At 43.9% G+C, this 23,386-nt stretch overlaps 2 protein-coding genes across 3 annotated transcripts in view; both read right to left on the bottom strand.

The window, feature by feature from the left end:
• Nucleotides 1-5,430, bottom strand: part of rps6kal (ribosomal protein S6 kinase a, like) — a 35,298-nt gene extending 29,868 nt beyond the window's left edge. For both annotated transcript variants that reach the window (XM_076292054.1, XM_076292055.1), the window contains exon 1: nt 5,164-5,430. In XM_076292054.1, the coding sequence (XP_076148169.1) occupies nt 5,164-5,229 (66 nt within the window). In that variant the 5' untranslated portion in view covers nt 5,230-5,430. The remainder of the gene's footprint in view (nt 1-5,163) is intronic.
• Nucleotides 5,431-6,363: 933 nt separating this feature from the next.
• hdx (highly divergent homeobox) lies at nt 6,364-19,921 on the bottom strand. Its single transcript, XM_076292052.1, has 12 exons — nt 19,840-19,921; nt 18,283-18,656; nt 17,905-18,051; nt 14,877-15,748; nt 14,345-14,783; nt 13,331-13,387; nt 12,048-12,194; nt 11,038-11,239; nt 10,568-10,644; nt 9,990-10,082; nt 8,803-8,925; nt 6,364-6,667 (listed from the first exon to the last, which is right to left on the bottom strand). Exons 2-12 carry the CDS (start codon nt 18,316-18,318, stop codon nt 6,491-6,493), a joined length of 2,370 nt encoding a protein of 789 aa, XP_076148167.1. The 5' UTR covers nt 18,319-18,656; nt 19,840-19,921; the 3' UTR covers nt 6,364-6,490.
• Nucleotides 19,922-23,386: the final 3,465 nt, after the last annotated feature.

Below are 23,386 nucleotides of genomic sequence, written 5' to 3'. Positions count from 1 at the left end.
TTCTAACCAGATTTAAGCACAATTTAGTACAATCAGGAAAATCATTGTGTGGTGGTCAATGTTGATATTGTGGTGGGCCGCCACAAATAAGTCGTGACAAAAGTGTGTTGGATACAAAGGAATCTGAACTAATGTAGACATGGCCCTAGTCCCTTGAAACAGGCAAGAGGGTGTTGGCAGTTCAAGCTGCGCAATGTGCATCTTCCCTCTCCTCGAGAGACGCACACTCTTTCTCAATTGCTCACACACGTACACAGACACACACAACACATGCACGCATGCAGAGACACTCAATGTCCTACACGTAGAAGCTAACACTCATACACACACACTCACACACAGGCACACACACAAACACATGCACACGCATGCACAGACACTCAATATCCCACACGCAGAAGCAAACACTCATACACACACACACACACACACTCATGCAGACACACACACAAACACATACATGCACAGACACTCAATCTCCCACACACAGAAGCTAACACTTATACACACACACTCACAGACACACACACTCACGGACACACACACACACTGACACACACGTACACACGGACACACACGGACACACACGGACACACACGGACACAGACACACACACATGGACACACACACACACGGACACACACACACGGACACACACACACGGACACACACACACCAAAAGCCTGACACATTGCCACACTGCATCATCTGTGTGTGGGCGTGGGCGAGAGCGATGAGAGTCATTTTTCTCTCCCCCCTTTTACTCGTTCTTTCCCGCCCTCTCTCTGATTCCCTCCATCGCTCTCCCTCCCTCATCCGCCTCTCTCTCCCACCTCCACTCAACGATGCACAGATTGGAAGATGAGCGCTGATCTGAGCATCCAGAGAGACGCATCAACAAGACATGGATTAGAGAGAAAGACAGACAGACAGACACACAGACAGACACACAGACAGACAGTTCATGTAAGAATTACATCTAATACAAATAATATAAAAATCTCAAACCAAATGAATTAATAATAAATACATATATGCCTATTTTTTCCACATACAGGATTGATTAGACACACAGACATAAGCCTGTGTGGGCTTGCCTAAATTCTGAGAAGGTTATGGGTAGAGTGAGTGAGGGAGAGATAGAGTGATCGAGGGAGAGGGGAAGAGATAGAGTGAATGAGTGAGGGAGGGAGGGAGAGATAGAGTGATCTAGGGAGGGGGAGAGATAGAGTGAATGAGGGAGGGAGAGATAGAGTGATCGAGGGAGGGGGAAGTTCTGGCGTACATCTGTTCATTCCTTCTCTCGCCTGCCCCCGCCCCCCTGCCACCACACTCACTGAATGCTTAGGAGGGATTAATCCTGACACACGCACGCACACACACACACACACACACACACACACACAAGCAAGAAGCACACGTGCACGCATGCATGCACGTCCGTCCACACACACACACACACGGCTGATGTCTAATCCTTACCAGACACCAAGTCCTGATCTGCTCATCTCTTGCTTGCATAAAGCACACACGTACACAGATAAAGACACACACACACACACACACACACACACACACCCACATTGTTGCATGCCAATATTGCTGTCAAAGCATTAGATCAGATGACCAAGGCACAGCACTCTGTAGGCTACTTCTAAATGAAGATCTGAAGCCAGTGGAAATGGACTGCACTGCACTTTTTTCTCACTTTCACAAACATCCATCATTATAGACGCCATGGACAAAGGCCTACAACAAAGCATCTGTTTTTGTTTAGGTCTACAACAAAACATATAAACAATCGGGGAATCACTCTGAGCAACCCTGTAGTTTTGGCACAGCACGCTCACTGCCCATGCTCACTGCTCATGCCTAGACCTAGGCTAGTGCTGCTTTGCCACAATTTATTTAGAAATGTCATTCACAGCAGGGCTATTTCAAATGCATGCTGCCAAAATCACTGCTAGCTCTAACTGAGAAGGCTAGCTGCTGAATGTGCCTTGGACTAGAGAGGACAGCACTGAGCATTTAAACATTAGCAGCTATTTTTAAAGAGTGATGGTCTTAAGACAGTCATCAAACCACAGTTTTCTCCTGCAAATTGACTGAAATTCCAAAATGGTCCGGTATTCAGCAGGGCTAACACAATGTTAATGTTTCAGTTTAGGTTTACAGCATTGTTGCACATTAAGGAGGCTTACTGAAATTGTGAAAACAGCCCAGTGTCTGACTCCACATAAAGCTGAAATAAAAGCTGTCATTCACGGGCCCTGCTAAGCAGCATGGTGCTGTGTTAAGGCCTAACTAGCGTCCATTTGCCCAATCAGACCACTGCGTCTCCAGCCCTGTGCAAGAAAGGCCATCTCTTATACTACCAGCATGGCTCTGGTGCCGAGGATTATTCTGAACAAACAAAACACTCCACTAAATCAAAATAACAACAACAACAACAACAAAAACAAATGAGCAAAAACGAGATAACTGTTGGGTGAATGAAACATCATCTGCTTCTGGAGGGGGAGTCCTTTTTGGAATGGCTTTAAAAATGCTGTTGGGAATTATGCATGTTTCCGACACCACTGTGTGTGTGTGTGTCTGTGTAGTGTGATGTGCAGCATGAGTCAGTAAAAGTGTAGTGAGCTGGGCCACATTTTCCACAGTCATGACGGGTAAAATGTGTGTCTGTGTGTGTGTGAGTGTGTGCCTGTCTAAGTGTGTGTGTGTGTGTCTGTTTCTGTGAGCATGTGTATGTGTGATCATAAGAGGGCCGACGGACGAGCTTTGATCTGTGCACGTTCGCCGGAGGCGATCGGCTTTGCTGTGCCGAGCTGCCACTGGCTGAGGCAGTGGAATCTGGATTCTGTGAATGAATGCGCCCACCCCCACTCCCTCCCAAACCCCCTCCACCGCCACATCCTCTCCCGCCCCCTCTCTCCGTCCCCCTCACTTCCTCCACCCACTCACACACGCACTGGCTCTCATATACACACACACACACACACACACACACACACACACACACAAACACACACACACACACACACACACACACACAGCGAAGGCAGTTGGACTTGCGGAGGCTCACATATCCTCATATCACGGCAACCATGAAAGGGGAAAGAGTTGGATGTGTGACAGCCAAGCCACGGTGATGCCGTTGTGCGCGAACAAGTAGTCAACACAGCCGTGCAGGACTAAGCTAAGAGGCTATGTGTGCTAGCATCGCAGCTAACGCTCACTTGCCCAGCCTCCCACAGTATGACTCATGCTGCTGCTGTTTCAGTCTCACTCGGTCGAGAGCCAGCCCGATGGCCCTGCAAACGACCGTGTGCGCACAAACACACACAGACACAACCTATGTGCGAACACACAACCACACATTCAGAAACACAACATACACACTTGAAAGTGTACACACACACACACACAATAGTTTGTGCCAGATGGTGAGGGGGCAACTGAGAGTTCCACTTGAACTATTTCAGCAAAAACTGAGACCCATCTGAAAAAATCTGTATTTTCCTTGTTTATATTAGCCCATTATAAAAGGGTGAAGGGCTGCCTGACAGATGGCTGGGTGTGTGGTCATGTGTGAACAGATCTCCATCCCTGTGTAGGCAGTGGCTGAGCGCTTGCATTAGAGAGATGCACAGATTTTTCTACATCAAGTTCTACAAAAACACTCCCCACTTGAACACTGATAAGGGGTTTTCGTACACCCTACCTAGTACCCACACACACACACAAACTCCTCTGACTCCAAACACACACAGACTCAAGCCCTTCCCGTTCATCATCTCCCATTTACTAATGAAGTTTCTGTGTCTTGAGGATGAGTGTGGTGAAGGGCTATTGTTCTCCACACACACACTCACACACACACACTCACTCTGTGAATTAATACCAGAGCCTTGGTACCACTCGAGCTGTATGCAGACGGATGTGGTCAGCTGGCTCAAGAACTAACTGCAGTTACCCAAGGCAGTCAGTCGCTAGCAAATATAGACATCCACATTGCCCCTGTCTCCAAGCCAAGCTAAACTCAACATGGTGATGGGGTATTATTAAAAGTGAACTACATTAGCTCAGTGATGAGTGTCAATGCCCTCAAGACGGTGACCATCTTTCTCAGTAGCCTACCTGATGGGAGTGTCAGAACCCAGCTGGCAAACTAAAAACACAAGCAAGACTTGTTAAGAGTACTTGTTTCACCAGCAGTCTCTTAAAGTAGGGCAAAAGTGAGGATCCGGGCTCAGGCGGGACAATGTACAGGAAACATTTAGATAGATAGATAGACAGATAGATAGATAGATACTTTATTAATCCCCAGGGGAAATTCAAGAATGTTCGACAACTTAGGAAATAGGCCTATGATCGACATTGATGGACTGCTCAGTGGCATCTTACAAAGTGTCGACAACAACGCAACTAACCTTGTCCTATTCAACTCTTATCAACACGGCTATTTTTGACAATAAACAAGCAAAAAGCACTACAGTAGTAATGTGACGGCGCGGTCAATAAACAAACATGACGCTTGTCGGCATGGCAGCTACTGTTAATTGGCTTCTTACTGAAACGTCTGTCATCCAAAAGAGAATGGTTTGGAAGCAAGTTTCAGTTAAGTACACTCATGTACATAGTTAAACTGGCCTCTCGTTTTGGCTACATATTATATTGTGACTCCTATCACCGGATAAGCTTGGTCCATATAGTGGGAATGGATAGCATGCATGCCAGCTTACAGCTTTCCCCGATGCATCTGCTTTACAGCATCATCACGACTTTGGAAGTGTGGAAGGTAGCAGCTAAGGATTTCATTCGATAGTTTAGAACTTTCCACAGTACTGTCCACATGTCTCTTCCAGGCGCATAAGATGAACTTTACCTTTATGTTTTAACGTTACATGCTGACGATACAGTGAAACTGACGTGGCCAGCCACAGAGCACACACGCATGCTAGCTAGCTTAGCCCAGCTAACATTAGCCCCTCCGCAATCCAGAAGCCAGCTAGCTAGCTTGCTACCAAACAAAGGCAAAGTGAGCCAGCTGCTCCCCCAGGCTGGAGACACAACGCTTGGTCAATTTCAGCTAGTTCGAAACGCCATGTCATGATTCTGTCAACAAGGAAGATTAGGGTGCAATATAAACATTAAACATACCTCGCTACTGACGCTATGCACCTCCATTTTGTGCCAGGAATCTTGTGGCTGGACAAAAGGCATCATCTAGACGCACTAGAGCCTCGTTTCACGCAGCATTTCTTCGTTTTGCAGGCGTCGTTATCCCTGTTAGATAAACAAATGTGGGTGGAAAGCAGTGGGCCTTGCGCTACTGCGCTGGGGAGGTGGAGGGTAGCTGAGTGACAGGCTGTTTGGCTGAACCATACGCACACCGGGCTCCCCTTTACTTTCCCATAGAAGCGAATATGGCCGCCGCCACAGTGCTACCTGCACATCAACGAACCCGCTGCTGACGTCGCTTTGACGCAATTCAGTTAAGGATTTCCCCATCCTAGGCAACAAGGAGGGGGAAAAAAAGAGGCAGAGAAAAATAAAATGATGTAACAGAGCAGTATTTGTATCTGAGGCTATAACAGATAAAAACACGGAATTACGACAATTCCTGGGGTAATAACACAAATAAATTATATAATAATAATACCAATTATTATTAGACCTATTATTATATTATTAGACTATTATTATTATTATTATTATTATGTTGATGTTGCTGTTAGTAGGCGTAGTTGTAGTAGATGCCCAGTATTAGTAGGCTAGTAGTATTTCTACCATTCATGTTGCAATGGGGAAAAATATTTTATTTTAGGAATGAGCATTTACATTTTCTACAGTTAAGGACAACAGAAACATATTGAAAATCTTTTATATTCCTGAATCATCAAGACCCTTGATCTCAAATAGTAAAAGTTTACCCTTGTAAAACCCAGGCCGTCTGTAAGCTTGTCCATCCTCGTGTCCGAGCAGAACTAAGAGGCTTAGCGCTCATCCCTTCTATCCTGACCCTGACAGCCATGTTAAGACCCCCCCCCCCCGAACCCCTGCTGAGTGGACAGGAATAGAAAGCATGGTTTTGGTCAAGAAATCAGATGTACCTTGCTGCACATATTTAACAAAGTGCAATACAATTCAATAATAGGTTTGGAGGGTAGGCTATATACTGTAGATAGGCAATGTGCTCGGACTTCATTTTTTCCCGTGGGAAATTTGATCACAATTTGAACACAGTCCAGGCGCCACTTATCATAATCCAGTTTATCTGTCAAAGACGTCAAAGAATGTAAAAAAAAAAAAAAAATGAAGACACACAGAGAAATGATAAGTTAAGTGGTATTTATTAACGCTTCAAACTACAGCCTCTAGACCAAAGGCATTGTGATATGCAGTAGAAAAAGGCCACAAGGGCCCAGAACAGCTGTGTAAGTCCTGCACAGGCACAGTGTGTGTACATGGGTACCAGTAGGTGGGTTTATGTATATGTGTGTCCCTCAGTGGCCCCATCCTCCTCTGATACAGAGGACTCAGGTGGGGCAGCACTCGTCGTCGTTGTCGTCGTCATGTCCTCTTCTGCGCTGGGCTCCTCCTCCCTTTCTGGACTTTTCTCCCAGTCATCGTCTGTGAGCTGAGGTAGACTGGCTATGAGCTCCTACAGGAAATACGCACACACACATGCACACACACATACATACACACACACACACACACACACACAAACACACACACCACGGGCACATTTACCAGAAGGCCATTGGACTGACCGTCCGAGCAGCTGACCTGCGTGTGTTTACATCCTGCTGATGTTTGGCAGAAGCATTCGTCACATAGCATGTTAGAGCTCTGTTTCCACTCTCCTTTTCCAAAGGCTCGTCTCTGTTAACACAGACCGCCTCTCCTGACCCTCTAACTATCTGTTCTGAAAGTTAGCAACTATTTGAATGATTTGAGCAATGAGTAGACTAAGAAAAACTGTTCTTCTAAGTTTAAGGGTTAAACAATATTAGTTACAAATGGGATTCTCAGGTATGAAAAGATTTAGAAGTGGAACTTTGGATAATTCAGGCAGCCCAAGTAAAGTCTTGGAAGGGTGTTAAACAAAACCTCTCAAGGATAGTTCACTAAAGGCAGGGTGTGGTGGTTAGTTTTTCATTTAAAAAAACTGGAGCCCTGACTTCACTTGGTGCTAATGTAACTTGCAAGTTGGAAATATCCAAGTTCTTCTGAGTCACTATAGGTCATGCTTGTTGTTATGTTAAACATCAGACCTCTGCTGGGACGCTGTCTAAAAACAAACACTGGGGCATTACGTTCAGTTGTTTGGTTTGTTTGGTTCAGTGTAAACAAGCAAAGCTGACATAATGGCTTTTCATTCAGGTGATATACTGGCGTCTCTGTTGAAAACGGTCTGCAGGTTCAGTTGCTTGGTGGTGGGTTGGTCAAGCTGAACTCCACTGAGAGGTGGAGTCAGTCTCCTGTAAATGCACACAGCAGGCTTCATCATTAAGCTAAGGGTGCCTGGTGCCCTGTATGTACAAAGCTTTGGATAGAGATTAGCATCTTCAACCTGCTGACTGTTTTCATTAAACACAATCAACTGTTAGGCCAGGACAATCAGGTGCTATCACAATAAATACATCACAGAGCATGTGCCAATGTGCAGATAGCTCTTTGTTGACCAAGGTGATGACACAATTTATAGGTTGTGTTATGACTTACTGAAGTAAGAACAGAACATTGTTTACCTTATAGTCTGTGTAAACAGTGAACTTCCTGAGCAGTGCAAGTTTGTAATGTGCTTTCTTGAAATTTCAGAACATCCCGGGCAAATCTATAGTACACAATGTTTAGAACTGCATGGTGACATATGAACATAAGGTGAGGTCACTCAAAAGGACGTTAAAAGATTGTGTTGACAAATGTCTGGCCGGAAAGGCCTCTTGGGTTTACAAGTGTGGCTTGTACTTTCTGCTTTACGTAACAACACCAACAAGAGCCCGGTACACAAGCCTGTGGGGTGGGTTTATAATTTAAATACTGTTTTGATGAACAACTCTTACATAATCCCAATTGCACTGAGTAATCATGACTAAAGAAATATCAAAATAATTTCCACTTCCCTCTTTCAGATACTTTTAATTAATGCAAGTCATCGCTGGTTGCATCGGGAGTGAAGTTGGGTGAGTTTAAGTGGTCTGATTTTACAATATTTAAATACGCAAACATATGTACTGATTGTTGTTCGTTTTTTTCTGAGGTTTAGTGTTTATTTGCATTTCCCCCCTATACTAAGACATATCTTGATACATCTGCAGCTGCCTTACAGTGCTTGAAGAAGACGAGCAAATACAGCATTGTACAAACTAAACAGGGACACTGAAGGACACTAGAACACTAATGTTATGATTTCATTGTTCGTGTTATCTTGAACTACTCTGACATCGGCAGCTTGTGACTGACTCCACCTTAAAGTCGCATCATATTTGCTCAAACCCACACCACCTGTCAGCCTCTGCTGTTTGACATTCAGGAACATTATGTGCTTTTCCAGTGGTGTTGCAGGCAAGACTTGTGTTATGGCAATGGCTGTGCTGCACTGTGTGTTACAACTGTTGCGTTATGTCAGTTGTGAGTTGAGTCTTGTGAATTGTGACATGGTATGTGACATTACTATTGTACCTTCATACCTTGTATTGTGTTAGCATTGCAACATGCCAATCTTGTAATGTGTCAAGTGTTGTGTCACTGAGGTTTTGGAGGCTCTGTTGGCATCTACTACGGGCCCACCTGCTGTCTTTCCTTGTCGTTGTTCTTCACGGCACTCAGTAGGCTCCTGGTGAAGCTTTTCAGCTCAAAGTACCTCTGTTTTTGGTTCTCTAGCTCGTTCTCCAGGAACTGCACCTCTTCGTGCTGGGAGACACAAAATAATATGAATAAAAATAAAAACATGTTTATTCAAATTCATCTCGGAAGACAAGCTCTGCCAGGCAGAAGTGATGCAAAAGAATAGATCAATTTCAAACTCAAAGCCTTATGATTATCAACTGTGTACTGTTCAAATTTTTTTTTCTCAAGGCATTGTTGAACAACCCCCTGTGGTCACTAAAGCGCTCAAAATGATAATTTTGCCATAATATAATGATGGGAGTTGTTTAGTGACGTTTTAAGAAACCACACCACTGGACATGGAGTATGTTCTGAAATGACATGTGAGGTGGCGATGCACCCAAGGCCTCATTTCGCACCACCTCAAAAATGTTGGCTTGGCGGAGTTAGCAAAAATCCCAAAAATGAAAAAAAGTACACTCTCATGTTACTCAGCTAAACCAACAGAGGTCCAGAGAAATTGGAACTTGGAAGTAATCATCCCCCCACACACACGCACACACACACACACACACACACATCCCTCGTCACCTCGCCATTTGTATGCAAAGCCACCAGGGGCCCAGCTCTTTGGGAGCGCTGCCGTCGCAGACGAAATTTTCAGCACTCGCCCAGTGAAGCAGAAACGTTTTCATTTGGAGGGAAGCGGATTAGGTGTGAGTGGCAGACGCCGGCTAGAGGTGCGACCAGCCAAGCGTCGCCTGGGCAAGGTGCTGCACGCGCAGCGATTGGCCGAGACGGCGAGAGAGTGAAATGGGAACTAGAAAGCAGTTCCCTTTTTTTTTTCTTTAAAAAAAACTTCACTTTAGGTTTGTTTTTTCTCTCTCTCATGTATCAATAGTATTTAGGCTGCCGTATGCCCTGTGTGGGAGATGAGATAAGAGAGTTCTTAAGAGGGAGAATCTCACAAAGTCAATTTTGTCTCGGGTCAGCAAAGTAAAGGAGGCATGGTTTTGTTCTGGACAGAGGTCATAACTGGAACACTCTAAACACTTCATCCTCTGAATTTACCAAGCGCTTCCTTCACAATGCCCCCCTCCCTCTCTTCCTCTCTCTCTCTCTCTCTCTCTTCTGTCGTCCAGCCTCACCTTGAACTCCAGTAGACTATGCATCTGTTCCATGTCTGAGGTCATTATGTCACCATCGTCATCATCCTCATCGTCGTCGATTATTTCAATCTTCTGCTCAGGGAGGAAGGACGTAACGATTAGGTATTACGATTGACAACATGAACAAATAACACAGCTGTCACACTTGAGGTTTTTAAAGTCAAACAGATAGATAGATAGATAGATAGATAGATGACAGATACTGTATCCTGAAGGAATTTTAGGCATCCAGTATCTCATCCTGACAGATGGACACAAACAGTACACACCAAAGGATATTATATATGGATATTTGGTCTGAGAAGAACTGTACATGCATGTAGAGGAGCCACGTGCATAATATGAAGGTCATGCTGTGGCTGCTGTGCAAAAAAAGCAAGGAGCACAAATATAACTGAAGGGGGAATATCCATAGTTTTGGTTCATCTAGATCAGAGTTGCATATCCTTGCTGAAAGCCACACGTAAACCCACAACCTCGACCCTTACAAGTGCCCGGGAATTCCTGAAAAGACCGGGTTCCTCCTGAAACAGAGGAAGTGAAGGCAGGAGTCATACCACATTCTCTGCTTGTCCACCGGTGATCAAGTCTTGACCCGTGTCACTCTCCCTCTGGTAGGGGTCACTCGTACCATCTGACAGATACAAAAATGTGGACAATGTTGGGACAAAAGTGGCTAAATACAAAATTAGACAATTCATTCACACCACTCAAACCAATTCATTCATAACACACACACACACACACACACACACACACACACACACAAAACAAATAAGTATGAGACAATGCAACATTTAAATGGTCTCAGAGCATTAATATAATGTTGTAGAATTCATGTTGCATATAGATGTAAAAAGGCCATGAGTTATAATAACTTAATAAACTCTTGATGAACTACTAAATCAAATAACAATGATTTTGTTCTGAAATTGCTCCATGCTGTAACATCTCTCCAATTGAAGCTGTTCAGACAGATTAATCCTACCTCCTTTAGCTGTCTCAAGCCATCTGATTGGATGCTCACCTTCTGAAAGACAGACGGACACCTCGTCGTTATGTTCGCTGCCCTCGCCCACCTCAGGGGTCTTGGGCTCAGGACCCTCGGGGGTGAGGGGAGAGGGGGGATCCGTGATGGACTGCTTGGGGAATGTGGGAGGACCCCCTTTGGGTGGTGGAATCTCAATGCCCATCAGACGGTACTTCCTGCGTCGATTGCCAATCCAGGTCTGAGGGGGAGGGACATCAACAGAATGAATGAATGAATGAATGAATGAATGAATGAATGAATGAATGAATGATTGAATGAATGAATGAATGAATGAATGAATGAATGAATGAATCAATGAATGAATGAATGAATGAATCAATCAATCAATCAATCAACGAGTCAAATAAATTATTGATGTACTGAGTGTAAGAAATTAATCCTTCCGAATTGTATGAGTGATATCATTTCTCTAACCAAGATAAAGTTCTGATGTTCTGATGGCAGGCCAGACGGTTTGGCGCCAGGTGAGATGTGAAACACCAACGATCATAGAATGGGTTTTGGGGGTAAGCCAATGAAAACCATCTCAGCCAAAGGTGTGAGGTTAACTCAATTATCATATACATAGGACAAAAGGCTATCTGGGTAGAAGCCATATTAATTTGCATTGAGAACAGTTTATAACAAGTAGCTTTGGAGATTTTGTCAGTACTGTAGTTCACCCAGACAGGACGAAGTAGAGAGAACTCCAGAGAATATGCCGAGGGCAGGCATAGGTTGAACCTTGGTGAACTTTTGTGAACCTTTCTACCATTTTGCATTGAATTAAAACCACTTTGCTGTATCAATCCAAAGAAGAGAATAATGAGCTATTGAAGAAAGACACATTAAGACTCAATACTGACTCAATACCAAGACCTTCATTATTTCATCACCGAGACAGTTAGCTTCAAATACAGTCCTTGTTGTACGTCCCACTAATTAGGCCAACTGCTTTTTCTCTACAGTAATAAAAAAGCGATGTGCAATTTCAATATTGGTCGCACCTTGATGATCTCACTGTCCACGCTGAGTTCCGTGGAGGCGGCCGAGATCTTCTCCCGACACACGGAGCCCAGGCTGGTCATGCCGTTGTCCCAGTACCGCTTCAGAGCGTACAGGTCCTTATCGCTAAACTGGGTCCGGTCCTGCAGCTGGGGAGAGATGAGGAACAGGGACAAGATTCAGTCAGAGCCCTATGGGTTTTACACAGTGCCTGCCAAAAGAAACCCCCTGATATATATATATATAGGGTTCTTTTGGTGTGGTGGAACAGTGGTAGCGTCGTCTCTTGACAATCTGTCTGCTCAGGTCTGATTCCTGAACCTGCCATTGTGTTGTTTTGAATAGAAGCTTCTGCTAAATAAAAGTCAATTTGCCTTACTTTACACAAAGTCCTTTACTGCAAAAAGAAAGTGTTCTTAAAAAGGGCACTCCAGGTATAACTTCCATCGGGTTCATCTGAGGGGAAAGTTACAAACCCCTATTTTCAAAGAACAGAAAAACCCTTGGGCAATTGAAACAGAAAAAACAAAAGCCAAACATCCTTGAGGTTCAGCATCGAGGTGAACAACATGTCCAAATCATTCTTGGACAATATGTATTGATAAGAGGTATAAGATTATATTAGCATGCCTCATTTTATGAATTTGATAAGTTGCCCTGGTTTGTGTGCCATCAGATAACTTTACGGTCATGAACCTGAGCTCTGTGCTCGTCTGAAAAGTGAGAGTTCCCCTTTTTTTTCTAATGCGTTTAAAAGTGCTGGCAGAAAAGTGTTAACAGACAAGCCTGAAAATGCTTATAGATGGTGAAATCTCCCAAGGTACTTTCAAAATGCCTAACGTACAAGAATGAGGACGTAATAATGAGTGGTTTGCCCTTCACATGATACTGTCTAGTCTGCCTCGAAGATGACTGGGTTGTGTCTGCAAAAGTACTGCTGACATTTTGATTTAAATCTGCTCACAGACGCGAGACAAGGGTTTAACAGAAAAGAAGATGGATTTTTATTCTGCCTGTGGGCACAACTTGTGCGTTTTTACCTCGCCTCATTCTTGAAGTGAAGTGATCCTGTGCTAATGATATATAGAAAACTGTGTATAAAAGAGTGTTCATTCTGAATGTACAGTATTTTGAACTGCTCTGATGATGCTTCCTGTAGTCAAGGATTCAGCCTTGGTTGTTAATAGAGATGAAGTCTCCACTAACTGCTGTATCTTGTCTGATCGCTGCAAAATGCTCCCACAGAGAAATAGTCAAGGATAAAACAGGCATGAATTGAACTTACTGTTCGCTTACGAGAATTACTGATGAGCCAAGGTGCTGCTACATTGCCTGGTATCTGCTGCAACAAAGAGAAACAAACACACTTCATATCACAACTGTATATGGTCACAGCAAAGAACATGTCAATCACCACTAAAGACAAACTCAGAGCTAAAATTACTGTTTCGGAGCTCAAATCATTGGCTAGAAAGAAAGTATAATAGGAACGACGAAACGGATCCAGAACTGAAATGCACAAAGAATGATTGAGCCCTAACATGACAGCAAAGGCCAGTCATGGAAATGTTCTGTATTTGTGCAAAACATTCATCCATCCATTTGTACCGCCGGGCTCGACTGCTTGGCAAGACCACTTGTGTCAAATCATAAGGACATTGTTAGATCCACATGCAATGAAGCATGAACAACTATATCAGTTACAATACTATTCAAATTGTATCTGGAATGTAGTGGATAGGCTGCAGCTAAGTTTAACATCTGAGGCATTCCCTCAGCTAAATAAAATGAATCAGTTCAGTTAGCTATTTTAAATTTATGTTTGACGTTTGGCCTATATGTCAAATCCCATTGAAATTAATCTTTGGCCGAGTGCGGTCCAGTTTACTGCTTGCAATAAAGTTTTGTTGTGCTGTGTTGAAGTGGTTAGTTGTAAAATAAAAGTTGTAAAACACCAATTCAAAAGCATGTGTTAAATAAAAATGTGTTATGTGCGTTGCATTTTCCACACTTTATTTTTTTTATTCTATTTCTACACTAATTCTAGTTATTATTAATACACATACAATTAACCAACATAATCAGCTACTCTGAGGTACATATTATGTATGGGTAATTGGAAGCGCTAACCCTGATTGTGAAATTACCCAGTACACAGTACTCTGGAAATGCTCTGTAAGAACGGGTTGTGGCGATGGCTCCAGTTAACATTTCCAAGTTGTTGTTTTTTAAAAATGGATATTGAGTCTGTGTGGTGTGATATTTAAGAAAAGCCAATCGCATAGATGTTCTTGTTTACCTTGAGGTTGGCCATCCCTAGAGGAGAGCCATGTGAGAGCAGCCTGAGGGGGAATCCCCCCCAGCCCCCTGAGCCGGCCAGGTACGAGCTCTGCGTCTGGCACCCCTTCTCCCCAAACAGGTCCGAGTTGGGGGTGTTGAGGGCCACGGACACCTGGGTCCTGCCACCAACGCTGGGGGACCCCCTCCCGCCTCCTTGCCCGTCCATCCAGGACGAGGTCCCCGCCACTGCCGCCGCCACCGCCACCACTCCTCCTCCGCTGCCCCCCTCGCCGGCCGAACTGCTGCTGCTGCTGCTGCTGCTGTTGCCCCGCACCCGTCTGATCTGCATCTGGGCACCCATGCTGGCCAGCTCCTCCTCGCGCGAGTACTCGTCGTCCGCGTTGCCCGTCTCCATGGCGATGGAGAAGGTCTCCAAGGGGTCGGGAGGTCGCGGGGGCCTCTGGGTGTGCCTGGCCTCCTGCGACGACCCTCCTCCTCCTCCTCCTCCTCCTCCTCCTCCTCTTCCACCACCACCGCCGCCTCTACCCGACACCAGCCCCATCGCCAGCCTCTGCTGCGCCTCGGCCAGCCCCGCCAGGGTGAACACCTGCTGGATGCGTACGCTGGGGTCCGCGGAGCTGCGCGGGGGTGTCTGGAGCGACGGCGCCGAGGGGGCCGAGGGGAGCGAGAGGACCTGTGGCTGGGAGGTGCCGAGGGCCCAGGGCTGCGGCTGGGTCGTCCCATACTGCTTGGCCCAGGAGCGGGGGATACTGGCGGCCACGGCCGCCGCCGCCGTCGTGGGGTCTCTGGACAGGAAGGACTTCCTGGCCTGGCCGTAGAGGAGCGAGTTGGAGGGCGAGGGCTGCTGCACCTGCGGGGACTTGCCGTGGGGCAGCGCGATGGACACCCGCGAGTGGAGCGCCGAGGGGTCCGTGCGCACGGGCAGCGCGCGAGCATGCGAGGGGTGCGAGTCCGCGTCGAGCCTGTGCGAGGAAGAGGAAGCGAGCGAGCTTTTCGAAGAAGAGGCGGCAGACCGGGCGTGGGAGGCAGTGCCATCGAGGCGGGACGAGGCCATGCCCGAACCTCGCCCGATGGAATAAATACCAGTGACGATGACGTCGTTGTTATTGTTATTGTTGCTACTGCTGCTGCTACCGCCGACCCCTCCACTGCCACCGCCACTGCTGTGAGGAGAGCAGGAGGAGGGCGACGAGGAAGACGAGGGACAGGAAGTGGGAGGAAGAAGGTGGGCCACCGACGGGCCGCGCTGGATGCCACGGGCCGCCGCCAGCTCGGCACTCAGCACCCCCAGAGGACCCGCCCCTCCTGCGCCGCCGGCCAGCGGGTGATTGGACAGACTGTGTGGCTGGCCGTTCTGGTCGGCCTTTGATGCCAACTTTCGCCTTTTGTTCCCCACCCAAGTCTACCAGAGAGGGACAGAGAGAGAGAGAGAGAGAGAGAGAGAGAGAGAGAGAGAGAGAGAAAGAAAGAGAGAGACCAGGGTCAGTGGTGGTTCAAGAGGTCACGGAAAGGACAGGCTATAATCGTGATGGACAGTCATGACAGATGTCAGATAACGGCATGCAGAGAAATGTTTTATTTGAATCATCACTAACGCTACAGAACTAGGCTGTGGTTGAAACATGAGCACATCTCACCATGACAGCTTGCTAAGAGTTCAAGAGGTCTAACACTGTGACAGATGCCATTATCAAACTTCACATAGTTGAACTGGATAACACTCAACACTGACACTGGCTTTCACTTGGGTATCATACTCTATGATGCATGGGCGTAGATTTACGGTGGGACGCTCATGACTAGTCCTAACCAATATTTTAAGATGACAAAATTGTCCCCAACAATATTTTAGCGAACTCATTTGACATGATCAAATTGATGATTCATTGCTGATCATTCCGACAGCCAGCACGACAGTACAAGAAACGTTGTCATTTGATTGGCTGAAAAACCGAGGGGGAGGGGGAAGGGTTATCTGACACACTTTGCTTTATTCTTGCACTGGTAGTCAAGCGAGCGGGTGTGTCAACGACAACGATAAGTTACCAGGGCTGTCTGTCAATACATAGGCCTACCCCATAAAAGGCCAGAGTGAAAGATTTTGATATTCCCTTTTCCCTTCAGCATACATACAAACCCCTTTTTGTGGTTTGTAGATCAGCTATGCACCCACGAAGAAGAAAGGGGACATTTTTCATATGTTCATATTTTTTCATATTTCATACTGCTTTTTCATAAAGCAAAGTGTAAGTAAGCAAAATAACTAGCCACACAAGCTAGCAGTGGTAGTGACCAGGCTTTCAAATTATGCAGATTCTATTATATGGAAAACTAGTATTAACTGGTGATAACATATGTTACCCAGGATATTGTTAAAGATAAACCTAGCTTCTGTAATCTTTCAACCAAGGTCAGGAGTATTGATTAGGGGTGTGCAGCACGGTCGCATAGAAGTCGCGCTATCACAATATATGCTATTACCAAGTCACTGAATGTTAATTAGCCTACCTTAAGTTAGAATCTTGGAAGTCACAATAAACATTGGATCTGGACATTTTTCGTTTCTATTCTGTTTATGTTATGTATTTCTGAGTGTAGCCTACACAATGCAGAGAAATAAAAGGGAGACCCAAATTCGTTTGAAGGACTGTCATTGCATTGTTATGACACATGCTGTAAAAACGTGTTGGCAATGTGAATAAGTTAACACAGTTGGCTATTCAAATATAATGAATCATTATTTGATGAATAATATCCAAATAACACTAGGCTATCATATACCATATGGTAGGAGGGTTAAACTCGCTAGCCAAAGGATAGGCTACAAAATGAATGAACCACTTTGTATGCAGGAAAGACAGCATCAAACCACTACAGATGAATGGCAGGTTGAGGAAACAGCATCAGGGCTTCATGTGAGGTTCTAATTATTAGCCTATGTCAAATTGTCAATTCAGTTGGAGTCAGCAGCATTGCTGTACAATATAATGAGATGGAGTAGATTCACTTCTGTATTGTGATATTCTGTATTGCCAACAGTCTGAAATAACAAAGGAAATCGCCATTAAGGCACTGGTATCTTACAGTAAAAGAATTCCAATTACAGTTAAGCATTAATAAAGAAATACAAATATAATTTAGAGTCGCATAAATTCATAGACATATTCAATCCTAAACTATGGTGCATTTCCATACTCAGTAACATAAATAAAATACAATATAACTATGGGGATTGGATGTCCCCACCAAAGCTGAGACCAAACCTACGCCCTTGGTATGATGACTGTAAATGGCAGCCAGTGCAGTTAGCAGTCCAAACCTTTTATATTTTCAGTAAGAATAACAAAGCCACTATCAGAAAAATTCAAGTAAATTAAAGAAATTATATTAAAAAAATGAGTAACAACTTTCAAACATCTAGGTGAACTGTCAAGATATTGGCTAGATAAATTTGATTATGATGTAAACTAGTGTGGACAATCGAGGAACATTTTCACACCAACAACAGTAGCCTCAAAAACAGACACATGCAGTAATGTCCATATGCAAACTCCTCACTCTGACGACGCTGAAGTCCAGCTTTGTCTCCTGGGCACATTGCAAGATGAGTTGGAAGCAGCTCTTGCTCTGATTGGTCATGCCATTGTCATAGTACCGCTCCAGGATCCGCTGTTGTTCAGGGGTGAACACAGAACGCAGGTTCATCTGGTGAAGAGAGAGCAAAATACATTTTTTTTAAAAGGGACTTTGTTTTAGACTTACATTATTAACACAGAATGGGTCCCATTAAATGGGAAATTGAATATAAAGATAAAAGATAAAACGGCAATAAAGTGAGAAATTGTACATAATTTAGATAGCAGCTGAGCCCAGCAGCTCTCTCATGAGGTGGTTATCATAATATATGCTGTTTCAAAACTCCACTAAAATACTCACCGTCTGAATGCTCCGTTTCTCCTGCCATGCTTCCATAGTTAGAGGTGATGGTGGGACCGCGAGAGTAGAGAAGCCCCCGGAAGAAGGCTCAATGAGGTAACACACCTAGGCCCTCATACACAGCACAACGACTGCACCTCAGGCTGCATTGCACACAGCATCTTCAGACAAGCATCGTGTAAGTTTTGGCTCTCACTGAGGTTTTTCTTTCACTGCTTTTTTTTTGGTCAGTGCAGTTTATTTATTGTGTTGGAGAATGCTGTGTAGGAGAATGCTGTGTCCTAGCATCCTGAGGAAGAGGAGGATATCTGGCTTTGTGTTGGCACTTTCTGACACATGGTTGTTCTTGCCTAGTTGGGAGGACTCAACAGGCCCTGGAAGGCAAGACACAACTATTACAGTCAGAAAACAAAAAATCACCCTATTTTTAACAATTTAATTTTTTTCCCTCAGCCCCACACTTAATTATTTGTTTGTTTACTTTAGGCTTATCCAGTGTATTAACAATAGAATTTTAAAAGCATATAATGCTGTGGATTTATGCAAATAAATGACGCCAACTGCATCCTATATCTACTCTATTTCAATTGGCCGTCAAACATATTCTTGTTTGATTTAGTCCAAACGCTATGAATATCTATCCTATAAACTCACCACTTGCAAACTGTCACAATACACACTAAATTAATTCATAAATAGCCTATGATTATTATACAGAGTATTAATGCAACTCAATAGTAAATAACGTGTCTCACTCTTTCGCTGTCAGATGTTATTTCTCTAAATTACGCTACACTTCGGCTAAATGTTACAATGTACCTAATATAACTTCCGTTATAGATCATTCCAAGTGAGGACATAAGAATACTGATTACCAAAGACATTGTCTTCGTTCATGATATATTCTCATAATAACCTCGTAGTCAAAGGCTAAAGCTATAGCTAATTTGGAAAAATTAGGCCGTGTCGCTTTAACTATACATTGCCAGACTGCATTATGCGCTCAGCCCAATGGATGGTCACGGCGCAAATAAACGCTGACATCTTGTAATGCCAGTTATTTTGATTTGACTAAAGACTCAGGCACGGAAAGGGTTAGTCACTTCCATCCTCCCCTTCAGATAATCCTCAGTGCGCATGGCTAGCGAATGAAATGATTGCATTACAAAGCGAATTACCGGAGAATACGCATATCTATGTAGTTCACCATATGATAACTGCTCTTCGGTATAGACAGCCAGCATGAAGAAAGCAATGCGGTAACTTTCTTACTCAAAGCCACTGAGAATGTTAACAAACAAAAAGCTTTCATCACAACAATACGGCAGGGGCAGACAGAGAGGATCCGATAAAATGCGGCTTTCAGCAGAATGCTAGCCAGGCCCAGGAGGCCATGCGCCTAGCCAAATCGAGCTGGCTAAACTTTTCTTTTCATCTCGTATGCTTTTCCCACCCAAGGCTGGCCAGTGTGTGTGACTCGAACGATTCGCACAGAGCCCCGTTGTGTTGCCGTCGAAAGCGTGCTAAACTGAGAGGAAAATGAAATGAGATAGATACCTTTTGGTGACAAATCAACGGCCGCTCGAATTCAGCAGATTTCTTCATGAGTCCCCTAGCCAGACAATGAAATCAAAACGTCCGATCATCAATTCTAATCATGATCGTGACGTAGGGGCAGACATGAGCCAATGGCTGCACGAGATCAGGGCTGTGACATTTGCAACCGACTGAAAACTGAGCACTGTTGTCCCGCCCATCATTGACTTTGTGGGGTAGAGACAGAAACGAGCGGAGGGAGGTCATAGCTGAACACAGTACAGTAGCCTACAGTAGCGCGTCGACGGATACAATAAAAACAAACAACTAACATTGTTATGTGACACGCCTAATTATAAAATTAGGCCTACTGAAAGTTTTACAATCGATGTAAGGATAGACATTGTGCAAATCCTATTTCACCAGACAACGAAAACACTATCATGGCCTATATTTTTGCTGATTAATATGCCGTTGTTGAAAAGGGTAAAAGAAACAGCAACATAGACAAAAAAGAAAATGGGAGGGTAGCTGCGTTGCCTTCTATAGTTATGCCAGGCATGGGTTACACAAACATTCAGGCCTATTGAGAGTTTGTATTATTATTATTATAGGCTACATTAATAGCCTATCAAAATAGCATATGAAAAAAAATGAGACTGACACTGGCTGGTTTGTCCATGTAGGCCTTGTCTTTTTCATAAATTACCTGTCTATGTCTGCATAATCGTATCTGTTACAGCAGCTATAGCCTAGACGTCAGTCCATTTTGTAAAACAGTCTGTTGTGGTGGATGTTATGTAGGGCTATGACACTAGAAATTACCTGGAGACTGTCTGCTTTAAGGAAAGTTAAAAACCGACGGTTGTCTCTGCATGCGCGCCGCGCTGTATTTTAGGCTAAAATAATTATGGCCGTTAACGTTAACCACTTTCACACAAGAAAGCGCACTGTCAGAAAACAAATGCCAGTGCAAGGCACAACCTTTGTTGTGTTAGAGAACGAGACAAACCTGAAAGAATGTTTCAAACCCTCAGGAAAAAAATAGTAGGTTATGTTTAATTGGTTTTGTCGTGTCAGTAAATATCCACATAGGGGCGCTGTATGTACTCTTATAGGCTGCCGTTTGATTAGATGTTGCACTATACTTGTGTTATAAACAAGTCAAAACGTTAGTAGTATAAAGTTTTAAGGGACTTGATTAAAAAAGGCTCCCTATAACGTTTGAAACGTTTTAAATATATGTTCAACCTGTTAAACCTTTACAACAAGTAGGCCTACAATGCAGTAGCCTAGGCCTATCGTTTTTTAAAGTGGAACGCTGGAATGCTTATTCTGACTACTATGTGGCTTCTTGACTTTGTTAACACAGGGCATCTGAAAACATTTCACTTTAGAACACCCATGTGTATTTCCGGCCAAAAATGACCAGCCATTTGAAATGAATGGGTAAAAAAATGGTCAGTGTATAAAATTATACTTATATTATATTTATTGATCAGATGGACTGTATGTGTGCTTCTGTACATAAAAACAAACCTTCACTCTTTGCTTCTGTGCCAGCCTCCACTGGAACCTTTCCCCAATAGAATCTTCCTCTTTCTGACTTGCATGAGCTCAGGTCTGTGACGCCTGCAGGTCATACATAGCAAATGGAAGTTTAAAACTGAATGGTTATATCCAATAGAAGACAAGTTGATACAAAGGGGTCTATCACAACATTAGATGATAATATGTGTGTTACTATGGATTTATATCAAGTTATAATGCAGCTGTAATTTTTGACCGGGAACACAAAACTAGTAAACATAAAAAGAACACAACAGGAGGGTTAAATGCTGTATTCCTGCATGAACTCCAATGAGTTCTTAACAAAAAAACTACAGTTTTGACACTAAAAATTGCACTTTGACACTTGAACAACTGCAGTTGTATTTTGTTAGGGATTTAGGAATAGCCTGTATGCATGCATGCAGTGTGGATGGATGTAGCCTATGCACATATGCACACGGATTCGCTTTCATTCTGCATTCTAGCCTATACCTCAGGGCCGTAGTCACCATAGACATTGAGGGGGACGTGTCCCCCCCAATATTCAAATATGACCAAAATGTCCCCCCCCCCCCCCCAATATTCAGACATAGAAAAATAAAGAAAGAATAAAGCGCTATACTAGGCCTACAGTAAACCAACACGTACTGTATCTGAAATGTAATCAAACGTAAATAACGCACAAATTAGTGACCTATGGTTCCAGAGTAGCCTACACCCCTGAGTGGTTTGTCCTGGTGATTTTCCGTTTTTCGTTAATGGAGTGCGCTATCAAAAGCTTCCATTTACTGCACCCTACTGCGGTGAGGTAGGGCTGTTAACAATATCGCAAAAGCTACTGGTACAATTTTCACAAAACTTCTTGAAAAGGTGTAGCACATGCTAAGGAAATCCCATACATGTTTGGAGCCGATCAGACTGAAAGGGAACATTTTCCATATTGTAGCCCATTCTCGCAATGATAGCGAAAGTGAAAAGTTTTATTTTAAATGATGAATTTGTGCAAGCCTGTGTCATTTCTTTCAACATACATAATGCATTCATATGCTAGTAATGCCAGAAATTACCATTTATAGGCCTCTTAGAAATGATTGTTGCATCTTGCATATTATTTAGATGCGCACTCAATCGCGCATCCATGCAGGCAAAACGATCAAATGTGGCGACGTTTACAATAGGCCTACGTGATAGCCTACAGTTAATGTGAATCGCGGACAATAACCAAAGAAAGGAATTTGCACCTCCATTCACCAATTAAAGGCTGTAGTAGGCCTAGTGTTTCTACATGTTGGCACAAAACGTCATTTCTGTCAGAAGCCAGTCTATAATGCATACAGGGGTAACATGAGGTGGGTCAGACAGAAGAGGGGCCTGTCTTAGTAGCCTATTCCTGAATCCTGTCACTTTCAAACTATGTTAAAATTGTGTGATTAGCCGCCAGCATAATAAAATCTAAATTAAAAGACAAAATCTTATTAGGCTCCAAACCTATGAGTCTAAGCCTTAGTTTAAAAAAATCTTCAGGTGTAAGTAATAAGTCAAAGAACCACATTCTGTGTAATATGAGGTTATCACAATATGCTCTAGTTTGTAATTTCTTTTAAAGTATACATTTTGAACACAAATGGAGTCACGGGTCCAGGGATGAACCAGTGAAGTTGCTTCTTCTCCACCCTTCTCTTTTCACAAAACTCACCAGAAGGGGGGGGGGGGGGGGGGCAACTGTGTCCAGGGGTTCATAATCCATCCATGCCATGCCTATGTCCGTCAAAAGTTTGGAATAACCTAATTGACTGACCTAACGACTTGTTTGTGATTTTTAATAATATTTTTGCATGGTAGGAAATGTATTGAAATTCTGTTTGGGGGTCCCTCAGACCCCACCACAGATTTGGTCCCCCCCAATGTTGACATCATGACTACGGCCTTGCTATACCTATTAGTCCATTTAGAGAGACTCCTCAGATAGCTACTCTAACTTTCCAACAAATGCATTCATAACAGCAGAAAAAAACTG

The sequence above is a fragment of the Alosa pseudoharengus genome, unplaced genomic scaffold, assembly GCF_046254945.1.
Source record: "Alosa pseudoharengus isolate Yale_2024_CS ecotype anadromous, Long Island Sound unplaced genomic scaffold, YU_APseudo_1.1 YU_APseudo_1.1_scf_19, whole genome shotgun sequence".
In the NCBI taxonomy this organism is placed as follows: Eukaryota; Metazoa; Chordata; class Actinopteri; order Clupeiformes; family Clupeidae; genus Alosa; species Alosa pseudoharengus.
This window is presented reverse-complemented; position numbering and strand designations above follow the sequence as displayed.

What these genes read in the sequence shown, in the direction of transcription:
- hdx (XM_076292052.1), bottom strand. Translation starts at nt 18,318, where the DNA reads ATGGAAGCATGGCAGGAGAAACGGAGCATTCAGACG. An exon ending in AGAAACGGAGCATTCAGACG is followed by an intron (nt 18,052 to 18,282) that starts GTGAGTATTTTA and finishes TCTCTTCACCAG; the next exon opens with ATGAACCTGCGTTCTGTGTT. An exon ending in TAGGGATGGCCAACCTCAAG is followed by an intron (nt 13,388 to 14,344) that starts GTAAACAAGAAC and finishes TCTTTGTTGCAG; the next exon opens with CAGATACCAGGCAATGTAGC.